Genomic DNA, 19,522 nt, shown 5'->3' with positions numbered 1-19,522 from the left:
TTCAAAAAACGTTTTCGTGAAATTCCGATAATTCATGAAGATTTTCAACAAGCTCCTTATGTATTTACATCAAAATGTCTACGGTTACCTCCCTGGGTTACCGTAGATTCAAAAAGTACATAAAAAATGGTGTGTCGCTTGATTTGTTTTACCGTTAAGTAACGGGAAATGGGGTTGAAACTATTTTTAAACATTTTATGATGAAAAATGTGTTTTTTTTTCTTAAAATTTTAAGTAAGCCATTGAATCGAGAGTTCAACATTATATAAAAGTCTCTTTGGCAGCAAATTTCAATATCTATTTTAGTAAAAAATCAGGAAAAGTGAAATGGTTTACACCAAACAAGAGGGGCCATTTTTCATCGCCCAATCGTCAGAAAATGTTGTTTAGGGTCAAAAATGCCTCATGAATATAAACAATTTACTTCCTCAAAAAAAATTCTGATCGATTTGGTGTCAATGTCAAAGTTGTTATTATGAGTAAGGATAAGTTATAAAAATGCCGTACCTTAAACCAAGCAGTATATTTTTTTAAAGGTAAAATGGTTTCATTTTGATGAGAATTGAAATAATAAAAAAGAACAACCATTTACAGTGATTATCAAAGTTAAAGAAATACAATTTTTTCTTCATGTTATTTTCAGAAAAAATAAGAATCGAGAAAGTCTTTAGTAAATACAAAAAAATGCTATGATTTATTAGATTTGAAAATGGAGTTAAGAAATGTATGGAATAATTGTAGATTTTTGACCGAAAATATACTTCACTGTATGTTAAAATAAAGTACACTTATTAAATTTCACATTTCATCACCTACCTTGGGCTTCTCGAGTTCAGTACTATTTTTTATTGCAACGGCCGAAATTACATTGGTCACCGCCAGTAAAATGCACACTTTAGCCAACATTTTTGCACTACCCAACTGTTCTTCTCCAACGCCGACTCCGAATACAGCTTCCTGAACCACCTGTGGATCTGATGAATTCTATTGGATAACTACCATTAATATTACAAAATCGGTGCATAAAGTAATGGTCCAGCTGCAAGACCATTGGCATACCAGTGAAAAAGTGCTGCCCAAAGACACGTTCCTATCGCGTGCTCGCGTCACAGGTAAATCATAAAACGTGCATTTTTTTGGTTGTGGGTGGCCAGTTGAGGTTGCACAGCAGAACACATAGAAATTTTGTAAACATGGATGTTGTTGATGTTTTCGTGCTAAATTTCAGTTTTCTTGTAACGGAGTATTGACCTACATTTTAAGTTTTGGGATTTCTGTTGTGTTGAAGTAAAATCAAACAATTTATTTTCAATTTGATGCATATTAAATTTATTTCATGAATATAATGTAATCACTCCTAAGGACGAGCTGCAAAGAGATACGAAACACCTGGAAAAGTCTGTGTGTTGGCTTCTCGAAGTGCTTCTCATTGACTGTTGCTTATGATTGTAAATCTAATTTAGTCTAATGATTCGTACATTATGGTCTCCTTAATACATACATCCTTTCTTAGTTTGATGTTCATACCTTACTTGTTACGTCAGCGGGGCTAGTTTACTTAAGCTATCACGAATAAATTAAGAAGAGATTCGACGACTATACAGATACCAAAAGTGAGAGCTAGAATTGTAGTTCTTTGGTATAAAGACTGTATGTTTGTGTATTTGACCGTACTCTAGAGTTCCTAGTCAAGTTTAAGTGTATTCACATTCATGTTTGAGGATTCAAAATGATGATCCTTGTCCAACCACAAAATCTGATCCTTTCCTATCAATAGCCATCACAGTACCTACAAGTATGAGCTCTTTACTAGTATTTATTGTTGTTTTTATTTTAAACTATTTTTCCTGTTTATTTGATTTTATTGTTTTGCTTAAAAATCTTAAACGTTAAACTATCATCAGAGACATCAGCGCTCATCAAATACATCTTAAAAGCTAGGGATTAGCTCATAGAATACTACAAATGCTTTCAACTAAAATCTATTTTCTCTCTGTTTCATGTTCACTTGGCTTACACAATCAAAATGTTCAAACATTGTTGGCATCGGATTGGTCGACAGCGATGCTGCGCAGCGATCTACAAAAAAGAGTGTTCAAAGTCGTTTATATTCTGCAATTATAAAAGCGGAAGGAGGGTTGGGTTTAGAATTTCGAACAAATGTAATACCAAAAGTGTGTTTTTGTTTGAATGGATCAAAAGAGCAATAGAAGCCACGCTGCGCGTTCAATTACCTGGATCGTTCGAATAGCGATGGGTCGGTATAGATGGGTTCACTCGGGTCGTCAAAGTCGTTTTTGCCGCCATTGTTCCGGGAGATTGGGTTCATCACCGGAATTTGGCACATCCGCGAAAGGTTGCTGTCGGTTGGAAAATTAGAAAAAGCGTTTTTTTTTATTTTTCTGGCGAAAAGAGTCTTCTGAAGAAAAACACACGAACGAACTGCTTTTCGTAATGAAGTGTCATAATTAATTTCACCGTGAATTTTACTTATGTTGTTGGTGAATAAAACAACGAAAATCATACAGAACGCTAGAAAATGGACGCTAGTTATAAGCTGTTCAAAACATCTTAATTTTCTTATATCATCTTCATTCAGATGATGTAAAAAAGGCCTCTAAAGCAATACCTAATCTCATCGTAAACAACGTAAATCATGCTGAACACTAGTATATATACATTAGGCAACGCCTATTCTATTCTATTTGGTGCAATTGGTGGAACTTACCCGGTGGCAAAGGTCTTCTGCAGTCCATTCCCGAACAACGACAGTCCAGGTGCCCGGATGTTTCCGTCGCCCCGTGACGAGGTGGAATTGGTTCTACCCGACGCATGGAACTGACTTCCGGTGACCTGGTGCAGCGCCGACGGACTGAAAGAGTTCACAGGCGAGGTTCGGTCCAGGGAACGATTTTTCAGAAACACCTTCCAATAACGTCGGTACGCCAAGCCCGATGCAAACGTGATACTGATCAGCAGGATCATGAGCAGGATAAGCGCACTCAACAGACCGTAATACTCCGAATGGGTCAGACAAACCGCTTCCTGGGGAGCGACCATCTTGCGCGCCACGGTGTCCTGTTGCATTTCCTCGCGTGACTGGAAGACCTGCAGCGTGTGGAAGGTACGAGACTTTTAATTACTTTTTGAACTGCACTAAGGGTATCGCTCCTCTCTCTTTAGTTTACCTCAATCATCTCCCGGACTTGCTCCGGCATCTCGCTGGCGTTTGCCTCCAGATCTCCCACCTCGGCATCATCCTTATCTTTGGAAGCATTTTTGTTCGGTTTCGTCTCGTTAATGACCGTTCCGTTCACCACGGAGACCTCATCTTCATCGTCTATGTCACTTCCAATCAGAGGCTCAGCCGTTCCATCAAATTCGGTAGCATTCTCCTCGACCGACCTCTTCCGACGGCCAAATGAAGGCTCCGAGCGTCCGCTTGGTCCTGGACAGTAAGCCTGGAAACATATTATTTGTATAAGAAAGTCGACATCGTCATCATGCTTCTAGCTCACCGGTTGACATCCGCCTCTACATGTGCGAACCGTTGCCTCAAACACCAAGAAGTTCGACTCGGGAATCTTAAACGCGTTGAATCTGGCCTCCAGAGCATCACTTTCCCTTGATCGACCCAACTCGGGGAACACCAAACTATCAACTGGACATCTAAAAGCAATTTTCAACCGATTAGATCCACATCCCAACCATCACGGTCATCCCAACTCACCCGTAGTTATCGATCAGCTGTACGCTCCTACCGGAGTACGGATCTCGCGCGACCACGTTCGTAGCGAAAATGTCCGTCGCATGACTGTACCCGTCCTGGGACTCCAGTCGGAACGTCAGCGGATCACCCACCGCAATGGTAGTCGTTGGTCGGTTCTGATACAGGATCATCAAGCGCACCTTGTTGCTCATCGAGTTCTCCGCCGGAAGATACTCGATCGGTATCGGACTGCCAGATCTGTCGATGTCATTAAAACTACACTCAACCAGTGGGCAAACTGTTGTCCTTTGTCTCATTTGATCTTGTACCAGTATTGTAGAATCCAACTGTTGGAGATGGATTCTACCTGGTCATGGTACAAGACTCAATAGTCAAAGGATGATCATCAGCTGTATGTTAGTAGCTATGCTACCATAACTAGTGTAAGGCTTCTAAAGGAATCGCATGCATTTTATTCTCCCAACTAACATGCAGTGTCTGCCCCCTGACCTCGTACCACTACTTACCCTGCTCCGATGTAGCCAGAAGTCACCACTGCTTCACCCGGTCCTCGGAACATACACGTCAGGTTGAATCGTTTGTCCCGGCCTGTCTGTACATTGTCCGAGAACTGTACCACGATTATGTTTGTCATTGTATCTCCATACTGAAATTAGTGTTAGGATCAAGTTACAGTCTAGCAGCAACTCATTCAGTACGCACCCGTTGAGTTCCACACTCCGGATAACCCTGTGGGCCGCTGATTCTTAAAACGTTCACCGTTCCACCGTTACCTCGGAAGAAGCAACGATCGTAGAACCCGTACGAGTATATTCTGCCAATGAATCCTTCCGGCGTACGCAAAGTAAACTCCATGCCATCCTCGTTACAAACCTGTCCAACTGAAAGCACCGAATGTTTGTTCATATTCAGTCATAATCACAATCCGTTTTCAACTTACCATCTAAACACTCATCGTGACCACCCGCTCTTCCAGAGGATCGCTCGTAATAGTCCGAGTTATCCTGCTCAAACATCTGGCTGCTTGGAATGTCCAAATCCCTCGAGTCTCGATCGCTCAACTCACAGTTACCATCGGTCTCATACGGAGCCGAGTCCCGATAGTTGAAACTGCGGCACATAAACTCCCTAGCCGAAACGCAGTACTGTTGGCACAATCCCAGCGACGCAGCATTCACCGACTGCCGGATGTACTGCTTTCGCATCTTACGCTTCGACGCCATCTGCTTGAAGCTGTCCGAACCATCGCAGCGCGTTTCGTACGGTCTTTGTGGTCCGAACCCACCGAATCCATCTCCGCCGCCGAGCGTGTTATCGTATCCCGAGCTGGAGGGGCCGTACGGGATCTCGAATGGGTAGGTCGGAGGTCCCTGCTCGTGCATTCCCGGACGCCGATAGCCGCGATCCCGATCTGGGAAGGCAGGCAGTGGCATTGGCGGAACGCGACCAGCTCCCGAAGGTGGGTAGTACGGACCGTACCGGTCGTCTACGTATCCACGCTCCGGGCCGTAGGCCGGCATGTACGGATCGTAACCTATTGGGGAAGTTGTTTATTTGAGTTGGGGCGTAAAGTGAATGAGACGTGCACAAACAAATGGAAACAGATACATTAGTGAATGAAATTAATTGAACGAATGATTACCCGGACGGCGGTTCATGTACTTGTGGAATGGTGACACATTCGGTGATGTCGGATAGCGACCTTGTGCTGAAACGGGTTCCATTGGGTATCGAGTTTCGGGTGCTGGATAACGATTGTTATCGATCGGCATCAGTGGTGGTGGGTACCGGTCTGTGGTGTAGCCACCACGATTTGGGGGTGTTCTGGGAGGAGGAGGATATCCGGGTTGATAGTCGGGATAGGCTGGTGCAGGAGGGTAACGCGATCCTGACGTTGGTGCAGGATAGCGGGAATCTGGATGGTGGGGAGCACTCGGGTATGGACGTTGAGGATAGCGTGAGTCAGGTGTGGGTACTTGTGGTGGATAACGATTGTCTGGTGGATAGCGATCTGCTGGGTACCGTTCGGGAGGGTAACGATTGTCTGGAGGGTACCGAGGATCGCTTGGGTAGCGATCCTGTGGGTATCGAGTGTCGGGAGTAGGAGGGAATCGTGGGTCAGTAGGATATCTGGAGTCTGGAGGTGGATAACGCATAGGATGACCACCGGGATATACATCTGGTTCTCGATCCGGATACCGATCAGTAGGTCCGTAACGATCCCCCGGGAAGCGATTGTCGTATACCGGAGGATATCTACCATCGTAGTCCGAAGGGTACCGATCTGTGCTATGACCTTGGGGATATCGATCCGTTGGTCCGGGGTATCGGTCTGTTGGGAAACCACCCGGATAAGGTTCACCTGGAAGTGTGACAAATGCAGGAGTGCTTAACATGATGAGCACGACTTTCGGTGCCTTTTGGTTCATTGTGTTACTTGTTGGACAAGGGTTATGTTTACGACAAATGTTTGTTAGAACGAACAGGCTCTTGTAACGATCACTTACCGATTCCGTAATCTGGTCGTGATCCTCCTGTGGGATACCTTCCAGGAATACCATCTGGAATACGATCACGATCTGTAATAAGGTTGTGATGGCATGAATAACAAATTTGTGTTCTTCTAAGATCTAAATCATACCTGGATAAGGAGGTCTCCAGTCGGTGGGATCGGGCCTGCCGTTGCTTCCGGGATCCGAGTCTCCACCTCCACCGCCTCCTCCACCACCTCCTGCGCCGCCACCTCCGCCGACTAAATGTGCTTTAGTGATTAAACGAAACAAAATATCTTATTGTAAGACTATGCCAACTACGAAATACTTACGCATTAAGTTCTCATAGTAATCATAGTCTGCATCGTAGATAATGCGCATTCCATCCCGTTGGTTGTATCGACTGAGACGGCACGTTCGAAAGCGATCGCTATACACTGCCGAGCGGCACTGGAAGCTGGTCTGTCGGAGGCACTCGTCCAGACACTCACTCAACGACCTGCCAGTAATTTCTGAATGGAACTCTCCACCTAATCTAGAGTTTCGATACCTCTGAAAGGCAGTATCCGGACGTCTGCCGCTAGCGAACAAATGCGATGTTACGGAATTGTCCGGATAGTCGGATCCGCGCTCTAGATTGCGACAACGGAAAGGTGAGTGACTAACTGGACCGATAACAAAACTCACAACAGTCTCATGGTCCGCCCCCTCCCCGGAACCCCCCGGTGTGTCCGGAACTCTCACAAAAATCGTGTGCAAAAGGATGTGTGGAACAAACAACAACACAATCAACAACCGGTTAGGGAATCGTCAGAAGAGGTGGAGAATCCATACTATTTGGTTTGGGAATATGGTGGTTAACGCGAAGGATGTGCAAGCCAGGTGGGAGTGAGCCTCTGAGTCAAATAACGAGCTTCTCGGCTCCCACGCTTTCGAATCCGTCTCAGGAACTCGCAACGGAAATGGAAATTCTATTGGGAAATATCGTTAAAGGGCGAAAGCGAGTTCGTTCAATGCGTGCTATTAGCATGGTCACTTATCGATTAAGAGGTTAGCGTGCAACAATGCCGGCGACTTCTACTGATTTGAGTATGAGTATGATCTTCTGACGACCCGGGGGGTTCATTGATGGGGAGTGAACCTTACTATTGTTTCGATATTTGTAGCTTGAGGAAAGCAAAAGCAGGGTGCGAACGATACTCACGGTTATCCAGACAAACGAGATCGTAAAAGTGGTGAGTCGGACTAGAGCTAATGCTGAGATCATCTTTTTGAGAGACGGAATCCTCCTCCGAGAGTATGCACTGTTTCGTTTGATCGTCAAACTCGATCGAGCGGCAGAAGTACCTGGACAAAACGGGAGGTTAGAACATCGTCAGATGATAACCCAACAAAATTTCATACTTTTCCGCCCTCAAGCAAAGCGACTGACACTCTTCCAGCGTCATGTTGTTGAAAATCTCCACCTCGAACGGTCCACCGAGGCGTTTGTTCTCCTCCTTGACGTACACCACGAGCCCATCGCAGCGTCGTTCCGCGTTCAGGCAGGTATTCTCCAGGTAGTCCGAGTTTGGATCGTCCTCCAGCAGTTCCGGATGGGTGCGGCGCGTGAAGCGACTCATCGAGCAGCTGCGTAGCGTGGAGTCGTAGTTCGCGGACCGGCACACGAACGAGAACTCGTTCAGGCACTTGTCCTCGCAGTCGGAACGGTTGGCGGCCGTCACCTCCTTGATGTCGGACACGGGCAGCTTGAGTTTCTTTCTGGGGTGGCGCTCGAACACGTACCGGCGGCTGGGACACTCACGGTCGGGTCTGCTCGCTAGAAAGGGGGGGATGGATTGCGTGACTAGAGCGATGGGGGATGTTTCATTTTTGATACCGAATAACCGAGTATTTCACCTTCAGACCTACAGCAGGGCTGTGGAGTTGGAGCCAAAGTCGGAGTCTGAGTCAACGATGTCTGAACTTATTGACAACCAGGAGTCTGAGTCAAAGTGAAGTCGAAGACGATGATTTTTTAAAACTGGGCTGTGAAGCCGCATACGAAGCTGGATTCGGTGGCATCAGGTACTTTATCGGAGTCGGAGTAGCCAAATTTTGAGAACCAGTAGGCGGAGTTGAAGTCGGAGTTGCTAAATTCTCAAAGGCTGGGGTGGAGTTTGCAGTAAATTAATTTCGTAACTACTTAAGTACAAATTTGTATGGGAGTTGTTGTTGGAGTCTAAGTCGGGTTCGATGGAGTCAGCTACCTGACTCCGCAGCCCTGGTTGAAAAACTGGAGTCGGAGTTTTAAAAATCTTACAGTACTCTACAGCCCTGCAAAATACAGAATTGTAGTTGGACAAACCGGACTTCTTCAGCGGTCTAGTAGTCGGAAAACATTTGAATCTGAGTCGAACAATTTGTTGCAGCAAAATCGTGAATTGTTAGAAGGAAGTCGAAGTCGAGAACTGGAGTCAAATTTTTAGCAGATGATGTCTGAGTCGGAATTAAGTGGGTGAAGCGGGTTATACATGACTTCGGAAATTTTCAGTTATGAGTCAAAGTCTTAAAAATACCGAGCATCGTGTATTTTCATAATGCCAACGACTAACGAGGGAATGTGGTGTTGAAAGTTGGAGTATGATTTGAGAAACAAATTCGTAATCAAGAGGTGGTAGTCAAAAAATGAAGTCGTTTGCCGATGTCCGTAGTTTGAAGTCTTGAATTGATCTGTTCGGATTTTTGGAGGCAATGTTCCTGTTCAGGCCATCTTCAACTTACACGACAGGCAAACCTCCGTAAAGTGAACACTGTTCGGCACCAGCATCAGATTGCCGATTCCTTCCGGAGCGGCCTGCTCGCGGGTTAGGTAGCACGTGGACTCCTCGTACTCGGCGCTGCCGCTGAACGAAGCAATGCGACTTCCCGGCTGAAAGTCGAAGCTCGTGCAAGCCCGTCCCAGATTGGTGGACGCCGTACGGTCTCGCAGACAGAGATCCTGGCACTTTTCGAGCACCCGGAATGGAGGCGCCGAGTCCCGGACCACATCGTCATCGAAGCCCTGCAGCTGTTGGTTTGGCAGTCTTTCGTAGAGAACCCGGCCCTGGCCGTTGTTGCATGTTGTTTGACCTAACACTATCACTAACCTAGCTAGCAGTACGATTACGGTAAGGTCGGACACCCCCGGCAGTTGCTTTTGTTTTTTACGCATCGTATTTTTCCAAATTTGTGCTCTCCTTAAATTTTACGTATTTTCGGGCGCACTGTGAATAAAAACTTCATACTCTACTCTACTTTAACGGTACAGGCTTATCTCTTCCCCGAGGTAGCACACACTATCTTCTACCGGGGTCGTTATCCAAAGTTCAAACAGTTTCCAACACTTTTCGACCGTTTCATCATCGCATAGGAGGAATCACCGCGTGAGCGACCTGGAAATGAAAGGGAAATAGACATAGATCGAAAAAGATGAGTTAATAACGCCCATGGTATCACAGATTAGCCGCGGCGATTATGCTAGAGATCAATACAATTTCCTTCCTTCTGCGCTCCTAATGCAGTTTGGGAAGACAACAATTGTTGTTGTTCGGCATCGCCGATTTCCCCCCTAACTCACCGCATTTTTGTGGCGTAACACAATGAAAACCTATTAGCATGATCGATGGTGATCATCGCGGGTGCGCGATCAATTTTGGACTTGGCTGCAGACGCTCTGCCGCGTGAAGGGAAATATTATTACCCATCGCAGTGTGCGGTGTGATTATTATTAGGCAATAAAGTGTGAACTATGTAGTTTACGTGCGTGAGTAGCGGAAACCGATGGGCGGGTCGACCTGCTATAAAGTTAGTGGGGTGTAAAATTATTAACCTGTCACGTGCTGGCGTCACGTGGGCTAAATTAGCAACAAGTTAAAAGGGTGTAATGCATCATTGATCTTCATAGTGAATTTTAATGCATGACAATGTAGTATATCATAAAATGAGAAGAAAACTTTCATCAATGCATCAACAACAAACCGCAAAGAGCTCTTAAAGAATCCACTGAAAGTACGAGATCATATATGGCAACTCATCATTGAAGAAACGGATATTATCCGATTTCGGAAAAATCGAGATGATTTTTGCTCTAGATTGTAGAGGATGGTCCAACAAATCGTTTAAAACATTAATTTCACTAAAAATATTGTCTATTTTTGGCTGCCGATGCAAAAAACCAAACGGCTAATTTGGCATTCCCCTTTGAAGTTGCCTTGGCGAAAATTTTGTGACGAACGCAAAAACGCATTTTCCTCGGAATACCTACTTGATTTGGCATAATAGCCGAATCTGCAATCATTTAAAGGCAGAGCCGCTTGTTGTATCAGTAGCTTTTACACCTGCCGCCATCTTGGATTAAATATACTCAGATAATGTTGAAGCATACTGTAGGTCATATTAAGTATCTCCATATAATAATAATTCGGATGGCTCATTGTCTGTTACAATTTACAATCCTACATTAATATTTACTAGTGCCATATTGGTCGCCATCTTGAATTACTTTTTTTTAGATCACTTTGGTTAACTTCTGTGATCACGTTCGAGTTCAGCGTCATTTTATCGTTAAAGTTTTCTCTTTTTTTTTGTTATCTTGTTGTATAGTATAGGAGGGCAATTTAAATGGTAATTAAAAAAATAAACAAAATAATGTGCGATACTATTTTTTGTATCAAAGTGGCTGGACAGTAACATGCCAACATCTATGAAATTACTGTAAAACTCTGCTTTATCTGTTTGAGTGTGATTAAGATTAACATTGACACACACATAAATCTTTTCTTTATTCAAATTGTCATGAAAGTACAGCAACATATTGCCACTGGATTTAATTCCCTTTCACGTGATGAACACCACCTCAGATTATTGTTGAAATACAAAAATAGCATCAAATTTTGATGAAATTCATGGAAATTGTTTTATTAGAATCATTAAAATAAATTTATCACTTTTTATTATGCAAAATTAGGATATCTCTGCTTATATTGAACCAAAACTTATATTTTTTTATGGGAACTTGTTCTGAAAACTGTTCTCTACAATGTGACTGGTTAAAAAATGTTTTTAAATTTAATGGCGTAATATGGCAGAGGATTGAAAAAATAATTTTGGGAGGCTTTTGGGTAATAAACAAATTTCTAATGAAAAATCTATGTCTTGCATTTTTTCAATGCTAAAATTTGTATACGGGCAGTATGTTGCCGTATTTTCAGTCAAATAATACAACGAACAAAAACAAGTCAGTTCTTGAACAAAGAGTAAAACCGTAATATTTGATGCCGAACAAATGAGCAAAAGCTTTTTCAGTTTTTAATTAGGGGAGAGTGGGGAAACTTGATTCCCGGGGACACTTGATCCCAAGCCTGTATCTCGTCAGCATGTGGGTAAAACAATTAGCTTTATTCAAGAAAGTTGCGCGAAATTAACTAAAACTCATTGTAGAAAACAAAGAAAAAAATTAAAAAATGTTTAGATTGAGTTACACACATTTTTATAAAACGAGCTGTAAAAATCTTCCAAGAGATCTTTTTTTCTTTGTTTTGATATGTATAGAAAACACTCAAAAATTATTCAAAAAAATATTTTTTATACATGAATTGTTTGATAAACTTATCAACTCCAAAACCCTTACGCATTCGATGTTAAATTTATCGTCATACTATTTTTACAATCAATTGTTTGAAAAAGTGCGTTTAGGGAGACTTGATCCTAGCATTTTAACAGTCACTGGAATCAGCCTCAAGATTAATTAATTGGGCTGGGTTTTCATACATAGTTTCCTTTAGTATAATTGTACATAACTTACTCCAGTTTGAAATTTTTTCAAAAGTTTTGTAAACACAAATTTTGAAAACATGCTTAATTCTGGTCTAAAAATAATATTTTAATTTTTTTAATATTTTAATACTAAACTTGTTATATTTTGAAAACAAACGTACAGCTGTAACTTATAGAAAATTAAAAGTTTGGATGAATAAGAAACATTTTGCTTAAGATTTCTTCTAAATGTTGAAAGGGGGATCAAGTTACCCCTAACATTTATAAAATGCCGGTTTAAAATATTTTTTTAAAACGCTTGGCATGATTCGAAGAGTTCATCTGATGAAATACCCTTATTAGCCAAACATAGATGAATGTTTAAGCTTTCAATTCATGCAAAAAGTTTATAGTTTTGTGAGAAATTGACAGAGTTATGTGCGATACAAAAAAGGGGATCAAGTCTACCCACTCTCCCCTATTCAGAAATTTATATTATCTAAAATAAACCTTGACTTGACATTTTTGAGAAATTTGTACAAGTGCAGCGCTGAAAAAAAAATTCAAAACATGCATACTAAAATGTGTACGTGCCATAGATTTGAAAAAAAAAAACTTCAAAATATAGCTTAAGTTCTTTTTGAAAATCTATGCAAGGATTTAAACAACTTTTCAATGAATTGAACAAAAACCCATCCTGAAAAACCAAATCCACCATTTTTGAAGGCTACATCAGGAATAAGCCACCGCCACCGCTAGTGGGATGATGGAAAGAAGAACCGGAACCAACTTCCGCTGATTTGAACTGCTGATTTGTTACGGTTGGTGATTCGCGCGCTCTCACCCTCCCCCAAACACACATGGCGTGGCATTGCGTGGCGAGGGCCAAAGGGAAAATGAATGCGTGAAGGCTTTAAATAGAATATAATTATATCATTTGTGGCTGGACTGTACCACCTGGACCATACACAAACTCTGTACAGCGTACCATCATCATCATCAGCCTCAGCCAGCGAGCGAGCGTGATCTGTTGGTTCTGGGAGCCGTGGCACGTTTGGTCTCTTGTCTCTTGTCGCGCTGCTGTACTGTTCCGAGGGTGATGGGTGGGAGGTACGTGATTCGGTGAAGGAAAATTGGCCAGATTGAGGTCAGCCAGCAAAAGTGTCGACGCTTTTTCGGGGTTCTGAATCGCGGAACGTGGGATGGGGAGAGGAGGTCGAGGGGTCTTGCGACCACAAAACACCATAATCATCGGGCTTTATTTGTTCGTCACCACCAGCAATCGCGGACTTCATTTGAAATTCATTAGGTTTTTGTGTGCGGTTTACCAAAAATTTTCTCGAATGGAAAATTAAGTCGTTTTTTTGTGGTGGGTGTTGCGGAAATAATACACTGGTACGAGTCAATTGTGCTACGCGCTTTTTAATAACTTTATTGAAAATAAAATCGAGATTACTAGCGGAGGGGAGCAACAGAATGTTTTGATACCGTAAACTCGGAAGTGTCACTGAGGGAAAATTTTAGAACTTGATAGTGTTTGGTGGGGAGGGGAGGAGTTTAGAATGATGAATTATTTCTGTGAATAGAATTTTATTTGCTTGCAGAACTTTTTTTAAAATTTTCATACTGCCGTTCTATGCATAATTGTCCCATGTTCGAAAAAGTGCAACTGAGAAAAACGCGATTGAAATTTTTCGACCGACTTCTGTGTTTCTACGCATAATTGTCTCGTGGGTCCCTATTCACTCTATGTGTCCCTATACGCCCCAGTTTGCAGTTTATCACTCTTATTTGTAATTCTTTTGCTATACAATAGGTAAACAAGGCACAATTCTTCGTAAAACTGATTATTTCGTGATAGAAAATACTTGGTGGGACAACTATGCGTAAAAGTACAACGATGGGACAAACAGACTTGGTGTTGTTTTCAATGAGTTTCCGAACAAAGTACTAGATTTTATGTGTTTTTACAAGGGTTTCCAGAAGCGTTTATTACTTGCCAGTCTGTCAAATAATTATTCAAATTACTGGGCCAAAATGATCAATTACTTAATTATTTTTCACTTTGATAAATAACTGTTTACTGTACTACTTTAATTCAAAATATGAAAAAATGTTAAATTAATTAGCTTTAAATAGTTTTCAGTTTATTGCAAGTCAAATGCCATTACAATATTTAATTTGTTGGCCCTGATTTTTCGACCCAAACATTGGAAAATATTTGCAGCGGCTCCTTATGAAAACTATGAAATTCATCAAAAAACGTTAAGCCATTTTCGATTCCGAATTTCGTTTTGCATTTTAAAATGTGTTTGGAAAATTGGTTTGACATTATTTTGGTTTTTTCTCAAGCATCATATTAAAAACAAATCCGTTTCTAAAAATGCGGATAATGTGAAATGTGACATTTACGATGATTTTAATTTCTGCATCTGAATTTCATTCGATTCTAATTTCACTAAGTTTGATTTTTAACCTTTTGACATTTGTCTCAGAAATGATCACAAATTTTTCAGGAAAAGTCCTTAGCTTATTAATAAGAGATATTTCAAGACTGTCAGTTTCTGCAGATTATGAAAATTTTTAAAAATTGCAACCACTTCAAAACTTTGCTTTTATCAATATAAATTTCACTACATTTCGGTTTTAAATATTTGATCCACATCATTTTGACTGCCTATTAGAAGGAAAAGCAAAAAGATAAATAAACAATTCTGGAGCAACATTTGAAAAGGGTGCATAAGCATTTTGACAGCCAGAACTATTTTGCGAATTCGAGTCAACAAGTAACTATTTGACAAAACCCGCAGTGTTAAAGGGTAGCTGAGAAGGCAAACTATTGTTTAACATTTTAAGTAAAAAAAAAATAAAAATAAAAATTACAAAGTTTCGTTGAACAGGTACCATTTTTGAAATTTTAAATTGCTTTAATTACTTAAAAATTACTTTAATTACCAAATAATTACTTAAAGTTACTATTATTACCATTAATTACTAAGTAATTAATGAATTACCGATTTACCAGCTTAAAATCAAGGTAATTAATAATTACTTGCCAGTCTGAAGGCTTGCTGGAAACCCTTGTGTTTTTAGGAAAATTAACGTCAAACTAAATCTAAAAATGACAACAGGTCAAAATCGACCAAAAATGACATGGGACAATTATGCGTAGTATAATGCATACATGTTTTTGCACGTGATGATTTTTAATATTTTATATAAATTTAGAATCTGTATCAAACACCCCAAAAAGGAAACTTTGGGGTTGTTTAGTACAGGTTAAATGAGTATAATTTCAGGGGGAAAATACGAAAATAACACAACCCGACATTTTTGAAATCGATGTCAGTATACGCTTCAGTTTCAACAAGGTTTGAAAGGTTTGGACTCCCTGAGCACGCTCTATTCGACAGAATTGAATTTTAGAGAATTACCTGCCAATAAATAAAATTGTTGCCTTATACAAATATTTAAAAAAAAAAAACAAATAGGTATTCAGTCGCATTTTGCAAACATGTTTATAAGTAATTTTTATTTCTAAGAAAATTTCATGCTTGTAGTTTTTCTGAAAAAACCAAGCGAAATTATGAACATGTAATGAAAACTACAGTAAGTCATAGTTGTTAGCATAGTTTATCGAAAAACTTCACAGTTTTGAAAAAAATAAAGGTAATCTATAATACAGTTCACAGTAAGAAATGTAAAAACACTTTTGTGATAATTTGTTAAAATTGCTTGCTATTGACATGTATTTTTGTGTCGACCCTACTATTATTGGACAATCAATTACTATTGCACTAGTAAAAATAGTTCTTTACAAACAGAAAACTACATTCGAAGACTATTTCATGAAATGTTCCAAATTTTTGGGATGTAATTGTGCTTCTCTCAATTATGAAACACCTAATTTTAACTGAAAATTCCATAAAAAATGATCCGACTATCTATACAACTGTAGTTAAACTTAATATTTATTGGTTTCAGCGGTTGTAGTAATTATTTTGTCGAAAATATGCACTTCTGGAGAGAACCAAAGTTTGTTTCCAATTGTAAACAACGTTTTCCGAATTTGTGAATTTTAAGGGTCAATATTGAGAAAGAGAGAGGGGTGAGGGATGTATCCAAAAAAGTGTCCTCGTGGTTTATGGATGGTCCCAAATCAAAATTTGACAGCAAGACTGTATGAGTATATAATTAAAAAAAAGTATGTAGAGTAATTTTACAAAATAACCTAAACGCCATGGGATTCTTATGAACATAGAACCTTTTGGAAACGTTAGCGGGAAATACAGTGGACTCTCTCGTTGTCGATTTTGAAGGGACCGTCGAGGGCGGGAATTATCAAATTGTAATTATAATTATAGAACGATAAATCAAAGCAATCTACAGGGACTGCACAATTTATTGACAGCTGGAGAAAAATTGATATCGAGAATATCGACATCTGATCAAATCTATAATGTTTGCGATCAAAAACATCGTTCCAACTTTTTTTTCGCGTGCAATTCCGTGGAGGCAGTCGTTTTAAAAAAAGGTGGAACGATGCTTTCAGTTGCAGAAATTACAGATTTGTTCAAATCAAGTTCTGCAAAATTTAAGGATCATCTGGACATTCTTACAAATCACTGTAAACAGGAATCGTCTCTGAATCGTTGAAGTTACCGTTCCAACTTTTTTGGGAGGCTTGGGCGTCTGTGTAAGTTGGACATGCGTTGGGCGTTCCAGTGTTAATTAAATTTCGAAATTCAAATTTATCCAAAATGGCACTTTGTCGATCGGAAATCTTGTTTTCAAGATGCAAATTTTTAAATATGTTAGTCTAAAAATTTCGAGTTGCCCCAGGAGTTTTAGGTCGAAATAATTGCTTGTTGTCAAATCTTTTTGGCATGTTTATGAAATTAAATGATGAATTACATTCAAGTATTGCACAAAATAATACTTTTAATACTCTGAGAACGAGAAAAAAACATAAACATAAATGTTCGCAAAAAATGCTGAAGCTGTACAATAAACTATCAAATTTGAAGTGAGTTAGTTCGATCTCTGAATTACTGTTTAAATTAGAATTTGAAACTTACGCAAATATTCGCCAGTTTTTTTCACCTAAGTAGCCTGCCGTGTTATCCTTTAGGCTTTTTCACCAAATTTCACAGACACCTTCTACTACTTTGCCAATCCAAACGATTTCTGCTCGTTATTCGACAATTTCTTAACTTTTCTTGCTTCACACACCAAATTTCACTAAACCCAACGAATCTTCTTGCAGTGTGCCGAATTTCATCACTTGTTTTCATAATGTATCATCATTTTTCGACAGCACATCCCGGAAGATCGTGTTAACGTGCAATCACATTCTCTTCCGGCGCACACTCCACAATTTCAGAGACACTTTATCCGTTTCGACGCTGGACGGATTTCGCAAAATCCGTTTGGACAAACTTCCTGGTGCACGATGTTACAAAATTTATGCAAATTGGTTCAAGGGTTGTGCAACGACGATTCTACCCGTACCAACTCGGACTGACCACTGGAAGGGGATTCTCTTCTCCGGTTCTTCTCGGCGGATCGTTCGGGACAACCTGAACCTGTTGGTCTGTCCGCTTGGAGTTCTCGTGAAATACTGAGTTCCAAAAATGACAATATTCTGCCTATAATGCGTTTTGTCATATTAATTATATGTCGAAGTGAAAGAGCTTGATCTCTCTTGTCATGTTGGATCAACATGGGGCCATTTTTTGCTGTTATTGTTGGCTCATTCTTGCATGTGTAACGAAATGTGGCATCGTTTGTGTTGGTCAGTCAGCCGCCGCCAACGCGTTCTTGTTCCGATTTTCCCCTAAAACATAGCAGGCGATGATGTATGCGTGCCTGTGTTTGCCAAAAGTGGAGAGGGAAATTCTACCCACGGTTTGCTGCGATCGCGGTATTGTGACGGGTTGCTTTGGTTTGAACGAGGGGAAGTCATGCTAGCGCTTGAACCTGGGGAGCTTTCATCGATCAGCGCGCCTACTAATCGCCGTTTGCGTCGGTTGATTTTATTTGAAAAGCGGAAGTTCTATTGTCGTCCACATCCGGAGAGTTTTTCATCTGCGTGCATACAAGCAGAGTGTGCAGAACACACTCATATAGGTGGTTTTGAGGGAAAACCAAATACAAAACGTTGGGGTTCATATCACGTGATGCCATAAGTTTGAGCAGAATGTGCCCCAATTGCCCTTGCCAGTGGATTAAATTCACAGCAAAAAAAAGTGAACCGCATCGTGTGACGCAGGTGAAAGAACGCGCAAACACGGCTGACGGTGGACAATAATTTAAATAACTTTGGGTCGATGAATTTTTTAAATAACTCGTGCATTGTCTGAGCGTGGGTTCGTCGCCCATCAGCCGGCCAAAGCTTCGCTCCCGTGAGCACCGAAGCCAATGATCTTTTTTTCTTTCAGTGTGAAGCCAACTATCGTAACACACGTTAAAATTTGACGCCAATGTCGAACATCATTGAGCACATCATATTGTTGATGGAGGAACAAATTGGACAGCTTTTGAACACTTTTGGTGGCCACAATTGTTCCCATTTTTGGTTCCGATTTGAGCCGAACAATGTGATGAAATTTGGGACGAGGTTGGGCTGCCCAATGAAATGCACTTAAAGGGAGCTATTCTGATTGTTTGCTATCTTGCTATCGGGCGATCAAGAATTTGTGTGTTCTCAATTTTTGTTTTAGAAACTGATGGGAATCAAGCCCTGAACTACTAAAAAAATCCTTTAGTAAATGGTTTGTGATACAGATATCATGTGCAAAATAGGTTATCCAGGTTTTTAAGCGAATATGGCGTTCGAATGGTGAACGTCCGAAATGTCAAAATCGCGCAGTAGCACCAACATTAGACAAAAATGTGGCTGTCATGCCATGGCACACTTTTTTCGTAATTCGTTTTTGGATAAACTATCTCCGAAAGATTATTACCTAATGAGATATTTTTAGCACGAGTCGTACATAACGAGATTTGCCGAGTTGGATAAATAAAACGAGTGCTGAAAAAATCAAGTTTTGCAACAAGTTGCAAACAAATTGTTTTGCAATTCCGAAATGGGATATTAAGTCAAATGTCCACGTACTTAGTCAATTCACCGTTCAAATCAAAATGATATTGAACAGTTGAACTTTTCGGCCCTTGTATCGAAAAGTATTATTTTTTCTATTTCGGGTGAAGAAAGGTTTCGTCATTAGAAAATGACTGGAAAGTATGTCAATCCCCAGTGGAGTTACAAAAAACTTTTTTCCTGTGAGTTGCATTTATTCTGTGATTTATTTAATTTTTTTAAACATGATAATTCTTAGGTAATAATCAAATTTTGTTTACAGATTTTTTTTTTCAAACAGATTTTTTCTATTGTTAATTGCTAATCTAAAGCGTTGTTGTTAGATAACATATTGATGACTGCTTGAATACTGCTGTAATGAAATCCAAAAAGAAAGTGAATACAACATGTTGTAGAATTCGAAAAAAATGAACATTTGAATTA

At 40.4% G+C, this 19,522-nt stretch overlaps 1 protein-coding gene across 1 annotated transcript; it reads right to left on the bottom strand.

Moving 5' to 3' along the window:
* Positions 1 to 1,307: 1,307 nt before the first annotated feature.
* LOC120427296 (uncharacterized) lies at positions 1,308 to 17,634 on the bottom strand. The gene is made up of 17 exons (XM_039592150.2): positions 17,076 to 17,634; positions 8,986 to 9,635; positions 7,627 to 8,041; positions 7,427 to 7,569; positions 6,555 to 6,854; positions 6,372 to 6,491; positions 6,238 to 6,309; positions 5,373 to 6,092; positions 4,671 to 5,264; positions 4,433 to 4,611; positions 4,237 to 4,376; positions 3,731 to 3,967; positions 3,519 to 3,669; positions 3,189 to 3,461; positions 2,729 to 3,108; positions 2,235 to 2,360; positions 1,308 to 2,079 (listed from the first exon to the last, which is right to left on the bottom strand). The coding sequence occupies exons 2-17, from the start codon at positions 9,413 to 9,415 to the stop codon at positions 2,031 to 2,033; spliced, it is 4,329 nt and encodes a 1,442-aa protein (XP_039448084.1). The 5' UTR covers positions 9,416 to 9,635; positions 17,076 to 17,634; the 3' UTR covers positions 1,308 to 2,030.
* Positions 17,635 to 19,522: the final 1,888 nt, after the last annotated feature.

The sequence above is a fragment of the Culex pipiens genome, chromosome 3 (assembly GCF_016801865.2).
Source record: "Culex pipiens pallens isolate TS chromosome 3, TS_CPP_V2, whole genome shotgun sequence".
NCBI classification, from domain to species: domain Eukaryota; kingdom Metazoa; phylum Arthropoda; class Insecta; order Diptera; family Culicidae; genus Culex; species Culex pipiens.
The sequence above is the reverse complement of the archived record's forward strand: the minus strand, read 5'-3'. Positions and strand labels throughout refer to the sequence as shown.

Bases quoted from the DNA above. Each gene is read 5' to 3' on its own strand.
- LOC120427296 (XM_039592150.2), bottom strand. From the start codon at position 9,415: ATGCGTAAAAAACAAAAGCAACTGCCGGGGGTGTCCGACCTTACCGTA. The intron at 3,462-3,518 runs GTGAGCTAGAAG...ATATGTTTCCAG, and splicing joins GTAGAGGCGGATGTCAACCG to GCTTACTGTCCAGGACCAAG. The intron at 2,080-2,234 runs GTAATTGAACGC...TCTTTTTTGTAG, and splicing joins TCGCTATTCGAACGATCCAG to ATCGCTGCGCAGCATCGCTG.